We start from the raw sequence: 14,853 nt of genomic DNA on the forward strand, positions 1-14,853 counted from the left end.
CGCAGGTCCTGGCCTGGCCCCAGCTACTTCCATTTGAATTCATCAGTGTGCAGGAAGCCTGGCAATGAGGTCAAAGGACTATTTCCTCAGACCAAAGTTTCTGGAAACATCTTGAAAACACTTTATGCAGTTCTCCAAACAGACTTATAAGTAGGAATGAAAACCAATGTTACCTCAATAAGAAAAAATTTTTAAAAGTAGTTATTCATCATTAAAAAAACACTTTCACTCAACTCTTTCATTTATTCATTCCATTAATTCTATTAATAAATATGAAAAGTACCAATTTGTTCAGGCAGGGTCCTTATGAATCCCTCCATTGTTCAAAGTTGTTTCAGCCAATCTGGAAAGACTATACTGTCCAGTAAATGGAAGTCAAATATGTTAACATTTTCAAAGTATCCAGTAGGGATGGGCTGGTATGCTGTAGTAAGAACCCCAAAGTCAAAGTGGATCCAGGTGATCTCCAAGGGCAGTTGTCTTCCATGCACTTGTTCAGTTTCCCCCAAACTGGATTGCATATCAAATTCATATTTACCCATATCTCATATTCACCACAGAAGCAAAAAGCAGGCATCTCAGATGTAACTCAGTGGCCCCCATCTGCTTGTACTCAAAAGTGATTCATCACAGGACAATGCCAGCTTCATAAGGCCTCTCATCGAAACAGTGGCGAAAAACAGCAAAATCCACCACAAGATACCTGCTATTAGCCCTGTGGAGGCCTAATAGTCATAGACAACTAGACTGAATGGTAATAAGGTGTATTTTGGTCTCTGAGCAGCTTGGTGGTTCTGCTAAGAGGATTTTAACATCCATCCCTTCATCCTGAACCTGCTAGTTGAGCACCTCTATCGGCCTCGGCTAGAACACAGTTCTCTGGCTTATAGTTAGTATTAGGTACGGATCTGTGGCTTCTATGAGGGTGTGACCATACCCAGGTCCTGAATAGATTTTTGACATATGAATGAATATTTTATCCCCCCTGACAGACACCTGGTTTCTTTGCTTTAGTAATTAAATATAGGTAACTGGGAAAGTCAGCAGACCGTTAAATTTGATATAATGACAGCCAGAAGGCAAGAGTGGTTGAGAATGCCCTGAACTTATGCAACTTAGTGGTCAGTGTTTTAGAACAAGGGGATCTAGAATGCTGACAGGTGTTAGAGGGCTCCCTACTGGCTAGTCATGGGGATGTGGGCTGGTTTGGCAACAGGAGGGTTGAGAACCAGGAGGAGGCATGAGAAAATACTGTTAAACTGAACAGGGGGGTCTGCCTGGTGGCACAAGGGGTTAAGCACCACACTATGAAGCAATCCACAGCCTCTGCAGCACGAGTTCGATCCCTGGCCAGCCAGGGAGCAATCCACATGGCTCAGCAGACTTCTGTCTTGCCTGCTGCTCCCATCAGCAGTGTATTTCAGTCAGTCTGCCTGTTCTGTTCCCCACTCTGTCTCTGGTGAATCCTCTCTCTCTCTCTCTCTCTCTCTCTCTCACACACACACACACACACACACACACACACACACACACACCCTCATCTCTGGCCTGTACCCCAGCTCTTGAATGCATAAATAAATAACAAATCTTTAAAAAAAAAAAACTGAACAGGGATTTCCCTATGAAACTGCTGTGGTTGCCCCCCACCCACCCACCCCCGCTTCCAGACATGCAGGATCCCAGGCTGCTCCCCATGTTGTCACCCGGCAATTAAGGACTATGACATCTCCTGAGAATGTAAGTGTCACTCCTGGTCTCACTTGGCATATAGGCTACTAACTGGCTGTATATGGTTGGTGGGCTGATACCAATTAAGATCTGTGTTGACCTTTGCCGGTGAATATTATTACAGTACAGGAGAGGCCTGTGTGTTCAAGATGGGTTAGGACGCGAATTTTCTGAGATACTCATATTGATTCTCTGCTTTCATTAGGCTGCGTGTACAGAGCCCACCCTCCTTACTTGTTCTCATGCTGGAGAGCGAACCAGCCCATGGTCCATATGCAGATGGGTCTGATATTTCCCCCTCGGGTGTGGATGCCAGCATTCCTGGCCTTCAACCCCACGGGCAGTTTTCTTTTCTTCCAATTGAGCCACAGAGTTGGGCCCCTCTTCTTTCCCTCTTGTCAAGAAACAGGCTCTGCTTAAGCATTGGGAAGGGTAGTGATCACTTTTAGAGGGTCTGTCAGACCACCTGGACCCCACCTGGGTCCCAGCATCACTCTGTGTGGTCCCACCCTTGGGTTTAGCTAATTGGGCCACAGCTGAGCATCTGAGACAGGTTGGTCGATTCCCACAGGAGTTCTGAGTTTCTGATCTCTGTGTGGCAATCTCTACGACCCATCGACCTATAGTCCCCTAAACCTGGGCAGCTGAGGAAGCAGGAAGGAAAGAGGGAAGAGGCACAGGGATTTGCAAGGGGAACAGCCTTCATGCTGCCTCCTCCCCTCTGACCTCATCTTCTTGAGTCAGTTCGGAACTCTCCCATTATTAGGGGAAAAAATGTTTCTCTTTGGCTTAAATTAGATCTGGTTGTTTTCTCTTACTTGTCACGGAAAAGGCCTTTCTAAGACCCCTCGACAAGTGTGTCCAAGAGTGGCCTCTGCCCTGGAGAGCTCTTTGCTCATTGTTGTGTAATTAATACTTCCAAAGCTGCCAGGAATTGGGGACTTTTTTTTAGTATTGCAGGGTGTGACTGCACGAATGTTGAGAATGGGGATTTGGGGTCTGTTGAAGAGCCAGAAAGAGCAGGAGTCAAAACCCTGGGAACCAAGGGCAGAGTGCCTGGTGTCCTGTGGGGGGAAGGGTGTTGTTGCCCCCTTCTGTGAGCCTGTGTCACTCAAGCCATAGTAAAAAATCTACTAAACCTACAGAGGACTTTGGCTTAAAAATTTACAGGTTGAATGTATAAGCTTTGAGGTCAGATGACCTTTGTCATGACCCAGTTTAAGCACTGATACTACCTGTGGTCTCACCCAGGTCCCCTCCCCTCCTGTGGTTTCCATGTCTATAAAATGAGGAGGGTTTGACTAGATGATCTCTGAGGCGGAGTGGAAAAGAATATTCCTGCCAGACAAGGAGGGCTGGGGTATGTTTAAGTGTGGCTGGAGACCCTGAAATTTCAGGTGGAGTTGGAATTGTGTGCCTGGTGCTCCTTCCCATGAGCCAAGGCAGTCACAGGACAGACCCAGCAGGCAGTGTCGGGATGAGGAGTCCACTGTGTGGGAGGTCACTGGAGGCAGACGCTCTGCCAGATCCCTGGTTTGTGTTGTGCAGCTTCCTCTTGCTGTGAGGCAAGAGGAAGCCACTGATGGCTCCCGGCCCAGGAAGCAGGGGGCAGTGTGCATTCACTGGTGGAGTCTGGGGTGCAGGGAGATGTTCATGCAGGAGCCATCTGCCTGGAGTAGGAATTTGGAGCCACAGGACAGTATGGACTCACCCCTGCGGTGAGTGTAAGGAGAGAGGAGAACCCAGAGTTAAGGTTCAGGCACCAGTCGTCAGGTGGGGTTGAGGTTCCACTATTAAGTAGCAAAAAGAGGAGGAGGGTCTAGCAAAGAGAGAGAAGGAGCAGGCAGAGGGATAAGAGATGGAGTCCTGGATGGCGAGATGAGGACCAGCAAAGAAGGGAATTTGAGGAGGAGCGGGGAGAGGAAGGAGGAGGAGGAAGGCAGAGGAGAACTCACTGGGTCCTCAATTTTCCCCTCTGCGTCAGGGGGAGCAGGCTGGCCCCTTCTCTGGCAGGGCTTCCAGAATGTGAAGCCAGTTTTGTTTGTGCTGTGAGACTGTGTCTGTGGGAGCGATCCCTGACCGGTCATATACCTCTGTGGGGAAGCCCGGCCTCAGAGCACAAGTGTCAGCTTTTATTGGGGTGTTGGCAGGACACGGGTCTGGGCCCCAATGCCCCCTCCTGCCCCCTGGACTCAGAACTCGCAGACCACGAGGCGCTGCTCTTGGCAGGACTTGTCATTCCACTTGCCATTGGTCAAGATCTCCACACAGTTCTCCGCCTTGCCATTGTTGTTGGGCTCCCCTGGGACCCAGTTGGAGTAGACCAGGGGCTCCCCCTTGGGGTAGGTGAACTTGCCCTCGGTCTGGATGTCAGTCATGCTCAGGAAAGCAGCCTTATTCTCAGCGGTGAGCAGCTGCTGCAAGGCCTCGTTCTCAGCAGCTGAGCGAGGGGTAGCCATCTGTCCCCCCGCCTGTGTGCACACCTGCTGTGCCTCCTCAAAATTTTTTTCAAAACCTGCTGTCTTGAAGATCTTCTTGCCCACACTTCGGCCATTGGGGAAGAGCCCCACTAGGAGAAGAGAAGAGTGAGGTGGGGTGGGGGGTGTGGCAGCCCCTGCCAGAGCTCAGGGGTGCTGAGACCATAGTTCTACCAGTGTACCTGGGGGAACAGGGCCCCATTTGGGATGAAAGGCAGACACTTAGTTCAGAGCAGCCCCAGCTCCATCCTGCACGCTGTGAGGCGGCACTGTGGTCTTTGGGGGCAGATGGGAACTGGAACTCAGAGAGGCTAAGTAAGAGGCCCAGAGTCATACAGCCATCACAGGTAGAGTTGAGAACTAAACCTGGCTGATCTGACACTGAAGCTTAGACATGTCCACTCTGTTTCACCCTATGTTCTATGGTGGAAACAGTTCTTTCAGTTACTATGAAGAGCCAGAAGGACTTGGGAAAGGGAAATGTAGTCTGCAGGGCTTCTGAGTGAGGTCACTGATGGAGAGAGGCCTGTTTGAGAATCAGGGTGCAGCCCACCCTGGCAATGATGGCAATGACTGACAGATGGGCCAGGAAAAGGTCACTTCCCTTTCCACGGTTTCTCACTGGGTGTGTGTGCATCTTTCTGCGTGTGCACATGTGTGCTCATAGATGCAGGCGTGTGGGGTGAATGATGGCTCTGAAGTTCTCACAGATGTGGCGGGGGCCTAGGTGTGCATAATCCTTTGGTGCATCAGGGCACACGTGAGTGAGTGACTGTGCCAACATGCCTGTGGGTGGAGGAAGACATGCCGAATGCTTGGCTCTTCTCCTTGGTACTTAGGTACTTGGTAGGCTTGCATGCTTAGGAGCCAACCCTATGTCTCACCAAAAAAGCAGAGCCTTTTGGCTCTGCTCCTTCAGAAAACGCTTTTTTAATGAATACAATTTGCTGAGCACACAATGCTAAGGTCAGGGAGAGCAGAAGAAGGGAAAAGCGGTTGAAGATTGACAGAAAGATTCCAAAAGGCTCAGGGCCTCACGCTTGTGCTCCCAAAGGCCTCTGCCTCCTCAGGGTTCCAGGGTTAGGGAAGAATCTCTGCTTTAACTCTTTGAGGGGTACAGGGAGAGCCCAGCACTGGCCAGATTCCAGCAGCAGCCTGCCCCCTGCCAGGCCCGTGGGCAAGTCTGGTATGAGAAACCTGATGACCATACACCTAGGTCAGGCCCCACTGACCTTGGGCAGTAAGGTCACACAGCAGGGCAGCAGCCCAGCCCAGCTCTCAAGACGGTGTTGGAGTCTCTGCTGCCTTGGGCTGTGTAGTAACATCTTTGAGCACTCACACACCTGGCCCCAGGGCGGTGAGCAATGTATCCTGGGTTGGAGGGTCCCCTTGTCTATCATGGGATCAGCAGAGGGTAAGCAGGGGGAAGGTCTCTTGACCTGCTCAGGGCATTCATCAGGCTCATGTTTCAGGTGGTGGTGTTGCTGCAGGGTAGGGAGTACTGGAGCCAGGTGCCCTCAACCATGGCCATGCTTCCACCAGTCCGAAACTATTGCCATGGCTGCATCTCCTGTTTGCATCTGCTTCCAGATCCTGGAGCACATGGCTGCACGCTCGGTCCCAGTCTTTCCTTAGCCCTGCGCCTGCCTCAGTCCCAGGTCGAGCCCCAAATATGTTCCCAGCCCATCCCAATCCAAGGCCCAGACCCAGTCTGGGGTCTCACTTCAGGTGCCTGCCACAGGTTGAGGCCCAGGATCTCACCTTTCTCAATCTGAGAGGAGACCTCCTGGAGTTGTTTTACCTGTCGCTGTAAGCCTTCCACCTGCTGCCTCAGAGCAGTGATGTCTGCAGGCAAGAAAGGATGAGTGAAGACTTGTCCATACAACCTGGGGTCAGCTGAAGGGGAAGGTGCCCTGCTGCAGGCACATATGAGAGGGGGAGGGGAGGAACTGGAAGTGACTCCCAGGAAGCCCACATCTGCTGACACAGCCAGCCCCTCAGCCCTCTAGCTTTGCTGTGGTTCTGCCATGAACTAGTTGTTCCCTGAGCAGGTCCCTGCACCTTGTGACTCTCAACCAGGTGACATTTTAACTTCAAATTCTGGGATCCTTTATAAGGAAGGAGGAGTCTTGAACACATGTTCCTCAAGTACTCCCCAGCCACTGGGTTACTGAAGGTCAAAGTTGTCCTGTGAATGGAGAAGGGAACTATGCTTTCCCTGGTGAGCAGATGACAAAGTCGCTCAGGACCAACCTCCTCCCAGCCCAGCAGCCTTTCCTGCTTCCATGTGCAATCGAAGGGGCTGGCATCTGGGAGAGGGGGGTGTCCTCCCCACTTGTGCCCTAGTGGGAGCTCTCATGGCTATGGATGCTACCTTACCTGGAAGTCCATTCTCTCCTTTTGCTCCTTTGTCACCAGGGGCACCTCGGTCCCCCTTCAGTCCTGGGGGCCCCCTGGCACCTGCCGACCCCTGTGGACCCATAACTCCAGGTGGTCCTGGGAACAGGAGAGTTGGGTGCGCTCTATACACATTCTCCAACATTTTCACCCTCCCAGTGTAAGAACTGTCCTGTTATTCAGCTCATTCCCTCCCCATATATAGACTGGAACCCAGTCGTGCACTGACTACCCCTGTCATCCAACAGCCAACCTCCCCTGGGGATAATCCATTTACCACTGCTCACCCCATTCTCCCGAATGTACCCAGTTCTCAGAGCCCACCAATGCACCCTCCTTGGTAGGACTCTCCCCATCCCCAGCAATGCCACTCTGACTTGTTGGGTGGCAGTGGTGGAGGGGGCTGGCAGTACCCAAGAGATGTAGAGCTCTGCCCTAGCTTCTTCCCTTACTCACCTGCTGCCCCAGCATTTCCAGGGGTTCCACGCTCACCAGGGGCACCTCTGTCTCCTTTAAGACCCGTGGGGCCTCTTGCCCCTGCAGATCCTTGCATGCCCGGGGCACCCACTTCTCCTGAGGAAGGAACAAATTGGATGACTGCTGATGGCATATTCAGCATCTATTGTTTCCTCAGGGTGGGGGGAAATTTTCACCCAGAGCTCCAGGGGGAGAGAGAACTAGGGAGACCTTACTCCTTACTACCTGGCGTTCCTCTGTGAAGGGTAACAGGAAATCCTGTCAATGTGGGTGTGTGGGCAGAAGGGCCCATAGTCAGAGCCGATGGTTTGGGCTTCTCCTGCATTCAGTGCAAGTCCTGGGATGCGTCAGGGACAGCACTGCCATTTCCTTCTCATGCCTCCCAGAAGGACACACATACTCACCTTTGGGCCCAACTTCTCCTTTTAGGCCTGGTTTGCCTTGTGCTCCTGCATTCCCCTGCCTCCCTGAAGGGCCCTCTCTTCCAGCTGGACCAGGTATACCTGGAGGTCCTGGAGGTCCTGGGGAAAGGGAGCAGCCATCAGTGACACTAAAGCTTCTTAGAGCGGGAGTGCAGGATACGATGTGAAAAGTAAGAGAGTGAGAGGCATCTTCATCCTAAAGATAACACCCAACAGTAATTCCAGTTTTCCTTAAAGTAACCCAGTGCCACCTTCAGGATGACCTGCTTCCTCCTTCTTGGGATGGGATCTGTCCGTGCCCACTGGCATAGCCCAGTGGCAACAGCACCACCTGCAGACATCTGCATTCCATGCCCAGCGGCTCACCACGTGGTCCAGAGTCTCCCTTTGGTCCAGGTTCTCCAGCAGAGCCATTGTCTCCTTTGGCTCCAACTGGGCCAGCTGCTCCCGGCATCCCCACTTGCCCTATAGGTCCTGGCAAACCTGTAGCAGCAGAAGAAATGGGCATAAAACTGGCTCTGGACCCAGCAGGAGCCAGCACCCTGAAGCCAGCACTTGTCATTCCTCCCTTCAGGTTTGCAAAGGGTGTAGAAATTCCACCTCCACACGCCTCAGTCCAGTGGTGATCTAGCAAATAGGGGCCCACATTCCCATCTACAGGTGAGAAAACAGCTTGCCAGAGTTAAAGGTGGTGCCAGAGTCAAACAAGCCCAGCCTGTTTGACTCCCCATATGGGCACCTTCCCTGGCCACTGTGCTCAAGGCGGGTGATGTCTGCATTTACCTTGATCATGGACTCCCGTCTCTCCCGTTCTCAGAACCAAAGTTTATAACAGAAATGACACCTGCCACGAATCATCAGGGAAATACAAATCCAAACCACAGGAGTTATCACCTCACACCTGTCAGACTGGCTGTTACCAAAAAGACAAGAGGTAGCGAGTGTTTGTGAGGATTGGAGCAAAGGAAGCCACTGTGCACAGCTGGTGGGAATGTAAGTTGGCGCAGTCGCTATGGGAAATAATATAGAGGTTCCTTGAAACATTAAAAATGGAACTACCATATGCTCCAGCAATTCCAATATCTGAAGAAACAAAAACACTAACTTAAAAAAACATATGCACCATCTAGCTGCAGCCTTGCTTCCGGCAGCTGAGACACGTGAGGCAGCCAAGAGGCTGGGTGTCTGTGGGTGGATGAATGGAAAATGTGAGGGGCACAGATGTTGAAATATCATTCAGCCATTAGAAAAGAAGGAAATCTGTTACAATGTGATTGACCTTTAGGACACTCTGCTGGGTAAAGTAAGTCAGACACAGAAAAATACAGTATAGTGTCACTTCTATGTGGAATCTAAACAAACAAAACCAGCAAACTCATAGATGCAAAGAACAGATGGGCTGGCAGAGGTGGCATTGGGGGACAGGCAAAATGCATGAAGGGGGTCAAAAGGTACAAACCACCAGTTACAACCTCCAATATGTCTTGGGGAGGGAATATACAGTGTGGTGCTACAGTTAATATATACACAATGGAATACTATTCAGCAATCAAAAAAGATAAACACATGCCATTCACAGCAACATGGAAGGAGCTGAAAGAAATTATGTTCAGTGAAATAAGTCAGAGGGAAAAAGAAAAATATGGGATGGTTTCACTTATAGGAGGGATATAGGGGAAACAAATAAGACATCAGGGGAAAAAAGTAATAACAATACAAAACACAACACAACACAACAAAACAAACACAAACAGACAATTATAAACCAGAAACATCCTGCAGGGGAGGAGGAGGGAGAGGGGTCAGAGGGAGGGAGGGAGGAGCACAGGGGACTGTCATGATGGCGCATGGGTGCATTGGGGAAGGAAACTCTATGGGAACTACACCCGAGATGGGGGGGGAAGCAAACATTGCTTAAAAATGAACAATGATGTAAAAAATATATAAATAAAAAATGATAGCATATTTGAAAGTTGCAAAGAAAGTAGATCTTAAAATTTCGCATCTCGAGGCAGCCGCCCCATCCGCCTGTGACTATGCAGGCATTTCTTCTCACAAACCTTTTCCCTTTGCAAAGCAGCAGCGGAAGCTCTCTGCCTGCCTGTGTCGGTGCTGTGTCTCTTTTCCTTTCTCCTTTTCCTAATAAACCTGTCCTTTTAAAATGTAGGGAAAAAAAGTTCTCATCTCAAGAAAAAAATTGCCGCTAGGTGTGGTGATGAGTGTTCACTAGACTTACGCTGATCATTTTGCAATATAACCAAATATAGAATCATGTTGTATGCCTGAAACTAATATAATGTTATATTTCAAGTGCATTCAATAAAAAAGAAAAGGCAGCTAAAATGCTCGTGAAGCTATAGAAAATGGATCAAATTATTGTCTAATAAGTGATAAAAGTAGTGCTATAACCACTTTGTTCAAAATGATCTTGTTTCAAAAATATGTGCATGCAAGTGCGGGGTATAATATATGATTATATGTAATATAATGGAAAAACCACAGGGTGGGCATAAACCAGTGCTAACAGTTGTTCTTTCCAAGTGATACAATTAAGGTAATTTTAATTTTCATCTTTATGTTTTTCTTTAGTGGCCACCTATTGTTTTTTTGTAATTGAAAAATGATGAAACATTTTCAAAGAGACAAGTTATCTCAAGAAAAACAGTCCAAGCCTGAAATTATGCAGGGTTTACCCAAAAAAACTAAAGGGAGCAAATGGCTATCCATAGTTATGACTTTACACACTCAATTCTTTTAGTTAATCTGTTTTTTATTGAGTTAAAATTTATATCACACAAAATTAAAACTTTTAAAAGTATACAATTCAATGACATTTAGCACATGCACAATGTTGGGCAATTCCCACTTCTATTAGCTCAAAGATATTTCATCACCCCAAAAGAAAACCTCATGTCTACTAAGCAGTCACTCCCTAACCACCACCCCCCAACCCCTACCCACCAGCCCCTGGCTACCATTGTTCAGCCTTTTGTCTGTTACCCATTCTGGACATTTCATAGAAACAGAATCATATAAGATCTTTGGTATCTGGCTTTTTAAACTTGGAGCAGAGTTTCTGAGGTTCACCCACATGTAGCATATCTCAGTACTACTTCATTTCCACTGTCTGACTGAATGATATACCATTGTATGTATAGAATACATTTTCTTTATCCATTCATCTGTTAGTGGATGCTTGGGTGGTTTCCACTGTTAATAAAGCGACTAATAAACATTCACGTGCAAATAGATAAGAAATGACATCTAACAATCAGTGGTACTAACTTACTAATTCACTGGTTTACTTGTTCATTATTTTATGTGTCCACTAGGAAACCACCTGTGGAGCATGACTTCATGTTTAGCACTAGGTGAGAAGCAAAAAATTAACAGTGTTCCTGGCCTTCAACGAATTGGTAAAAAGATTTTGAAATATGAGGCAGAGGTAGTAGGTGAGAAGTCCCTCCCCCATCACCACACCTATAATCCCAGCACACACACATACACACGCCTCTCTTCCTGAGGAAGGAGAAAGAACTTCATGGCTGAGGAGGATTTGGAAGGACTTGTAGAGGGGAGGGCACAATTCAGATTTAGAAGCCCAGCTCCTAGGACAGAAGAGCCAGGCCTGCCTGAGGCAGGAATGTACTTGTGGAGGGGGTGGGGGTGGGGGGGCTGTACTTTTAATGGTGGCTGAGAGGCTCTGTGCTGGTGGGCATTGTGTCCTGCTTTTACTATAATTCTGAGTAGGATTGAAATGGAATAGAGGGTTGCAGGATGAACCCCACATCTCACACAAACTGCGCTGGGGACAGAGATGCCTTCTGGGGTCCACACTGGCTAGGATGACAGTAGGCAGACAGGTTAAGAAAAAAAGTTGCTCCCTAGAAGGGAGCACTAGAGGTTGCCCATGCTTGGTGCATGGAGGCCATGGGAGGACTAAGGTGGAGGAGGAACACTCTTCAACAGCAAGCCCTGTGGCTGCCCATGAAGTAATTTTGCATCCTAATAGCCCCCAAAGGCCTAGCACTTAGGGTGAAGTTTTATGGACAAGCAATTTGGCCAATCTTAACTCTACTGAAATCCTTTGTATCTCACATTCATTCACTCATTCATACGTTCATTCATTTTAACGAATAACCATACTGATGAATAATGATTCATTACACTGAGTTTCTACTATGCACAAGACACTGTCCTAAATGCTAGCACTAGTAGTGAAACACACAAAACATCAATCCTTTTTTCAAGGAACATAAAACTCTTCTACATAGAAATATAACAAAAATTTAAATACACAACATGTGGCTTATTAGATCAGAGTAATTGCCACAGAGGAATAGTAAAGCATAAAGAATGTTAGCAGAAGGGTCTTGTCTGTAGGGGGCCAGAGAAGGACTTCCTGAGAATGGGGTCTGGGAGGAAGCTGGAGAAGAAGTTAAGGAGTGAGTCATAAGAGTGTCTGTGGCATGAAAGTGACAGAGCCTTGAGGAGGTAGGGGGCTGGTGTGGTTAGGGACCCCAGAGGAGCCAGAGTGTGGGAGGAGTAGAAAGAGGTGACATCAGAGAAGTAGGCAAAGCTGGAGCAAGACCTTGCTAGCTACTGTGAGGTGAGAGATTTTATTCCTAGGAGACTCGCATCCCTGAAGGAAGTCTCTCACTAGATCCCTCAGGGTAGGAACCTTTGAAGGTACTCAGGAATAAGGGAATTGTATCTAGAAAGGCAGCCTCCAAGTCAGGGTCCAGGTCTTACTGGCCCTCCATGCTATGCCTGGGGCATCACCACAGCTCACCCCCACATCTGCCAATGGTCTGTCTCTCAGGCCCATCCTGTCTTCACTGCAGGTTCCTGGGACTGTCTGTATCAGATTTTGTAGGTGAGGTTTCACAAGTGGCCCCACCCAGACCTACTTGAGTCAGGAATCTGAGCATGCTCCAAGCACTCCAGGAAATTCTTAGGCCCATAATGATAGAGTGACTAAAGTTACTAGAATTGAGGAGCCAGAGGAGCCAGCTGGGCTGTGTGCTGCTTTCTCCAAGTGCCAACCCAGGGCCAGGCACGTGCATAGGGTAAGGGAGCTGCGCCAGAAAGGGAGGTCTCAGCTGTGCTTCAGGCCACAGGCTCAGAGGGCAACCATAGAAAGGGGTCCCAGGGATGCAATCCAGAGTCTCTGGGAACTGGAGAGAGCTGGGATTCTCCAAGTGAGTGGGCATCTTGAAGACCACCCTTCTTCCAAGTTCACTTCCATCTGGCAGCCCCAAAGCCCCAACCCATTCATGCTGGGAGTCATTTTCTGTCTGTAAAGGACAAACAGATACTTGTTTGTACTGGGAATCTTACTGATTCTTTCCAGCTGAAGTGCTATTCGTTTCCTTCCTCCCTAACCAAAGGGCAGCCCCAGAAAGCTGAAGACACAGCTGACCCCTGCACAGGCCTCGCCCACTGACTGGGGTCCCTTCATCCTTGCTGCTTCATTGAGGTCTCCTTCTTGCCAAAAAGACCCAGAGCCTCCCCTGTGGGCCAGTATTTCTTAGGTAATTCCCTGAATGGTCAGCATCTTTGGAACCCTCAGGGTGACACACCTGACGGTGCAGCAGGAACATTATCCTGAAAACAACCAAAAATAAAACCTTGGCTCAAGCATTTACCACTGTGTGGCAGATATTGTTCCCATTTACAGGTGAGCAAACTGAGACCCAGGACACTAGTGGCTTTTCAGGGGCAGGGCCTTTCTACATCCAGTCTCTTATCTGCTAAATGACACTAATATGTCCCTGGTAAGGTTTCAGGTAGGGGCCTCCCTGGTGGGGCAGGGGTTAAAGACACAGTGCTATCAAGCTACTGCCAGCCACTACAGCACAAGTTCGATCCCCAGCCAGAGAGCTAATCCACATGGAGCAACAGACCTCTCCTGTCTCGCCCACTGCTCCCCTCAGCAGTGTATTTTAGTAGAGCTGCCTGTTCTGCTCCCCACTCTGTCTCTGGTGAATCCTCTCACCCCACCCCACACTTCTGGCCTACACCCCAGTTTTTGTATGCATAAATAAATAAATCTTTAAAAAAAAAGATTTCAGGTAGGATTAAATGAATACTCCAGTGAATTGCTAAGCACAGGGATGGATGGACAAAGATACATGAACTCTCTTTCCTTCTCTCCATAAGGAATTTAGGGCAAATCTCTTTGATCATATCTGAGTATAGCACCACAGAGCCTTGTCCTTTCTCACCCTGCATACTGTCGAGTTTCATTAAATGTTAAAAGTTGTTAACGCCCAGCACAAGCACCATCTAATAAGGATTTACAACAGCCAAGTGCTGGAACAGGGGCCTAGAGGGCCCCCAAATACCAGTCATTGACTCGCTATTTGCCCATTCTTGGGGTGGGAGGAGTGGGAAGACCCTTGGGAGGAATCAAGCAGCTGAGTGGTGGAGGGAGGCACCCAGGGCTTGGGCAGCCAGTCATGTGTCAACTGGCAAAGCAGTGCTTTGGAGGACTGGATGTTTGGGGAAAAATGCCCCCTGGGGAAGAAGCGACTCTCTGAAGTTTCCATGACAGAATATCCAGAGTTGCCAGTTGGCCGTGATGCTAATGCCCCCCCCCCACTCTTCCCACAGGACAGGCCCATGGCCCCAGTCTACCTGGATCCCCCTTCTCGCCCCGGGGGCCCTCTCTCCCGTCCCGTCCATCGCGACCCGGCAGGCCAGTCTCCGAGGAGCTACACATGACCAGAGTGCAGGCGTTGGTCACGGATCTCGGGGAATAGTTCTTCACTTCTGCTCCCAGCGCCCCCGGGGACTGTGTGAGCACGATCAGCACGGAGAGAGGGAGGAGAAGCATGGCCTAGGCAGATGAACAGAAAGGACACACTCTTGGTTCTAGTCTTGGCCCAGCTCTCAGAGGTCAGGAGAAGCACTTCCCCCACCTCTCTCCCCTCCTGGGGACTGAGAGCAGCAGGGCTCTGGAAGCAATGTAGGAACAGGGTGAGCATGCAGCCTGGCTAGGGAGGACATGATTTCCCCGGCTGGAACTCGGGCATGGTTGACAGCAGCATCTACCTAGTCTCAGAAGCCCTGTGATGTCCCTCCTGCACCTTCCATCAGGCACTGCCGTCGGCAGGGTGGCTAGGAAGGAGAATTGCTCACTAGAGCCATCTGTCAAATCTGGAATTCCTTGAGTACCTTTGGGCAGGCCTTTCCACTCCCTGAATCCCCACTCCCTGTCAGTAGCATTAAGGTCGGTGACCTAACTGCCACAAGCCGCATCCACGTCCTCTCACTTGCTGCCTGGGACAGCTTAGCACTGCAAGTCTCAAGTGCTGGTCTCAGAAGGAAGCAGAGTCCTGAGTGCCTAG

At 49.4% G+C, this 14,853-nt stretch overlaps 1 protein-coding gene across 1 annotated transcript; it reads right to left on the bottom strand.

Annotated features, from left to right (window-relative positions):
* Positions 1-3,920: 3,920 nt before the first annotated feature.
* On the bottom strand, positions 3,921-14,339 carry SFTPD (surfactant protein D; the record flags this gene model as incomplete). The annotated part of the gene is made up of 7 exons (XM_084245260.1): positions 3,921-4,297; positions 5,967-6,050; positions 6,585-6,701; positions 7,059-7,175; positions 7,484-7,600; positions 7,868-7,984; positions 14,141-14,339. The coding sequence occupies 7 exons, from the start codon at positions 14,337-14,339 to the stop codon at positions 3,921-3,923; spliced, it is 1,128 nt and encodes a 375-aa protein (XP_084101386.1).
* Between the last annotated feature and the right edge of the window lie 514 nt (positions 14,340-14,853).

This window comes from Talpa europaea (genome assembly GCF_964194135.1).
Source record: "Talpa europaea genome assembly, chromosome: 10".
Taxonomy (NCBI): Eukaryota; Metazoa; Chordata; class Mammalia; order Eulipotyphla; family Talpidae; genus Talpa; species Talpa europaea.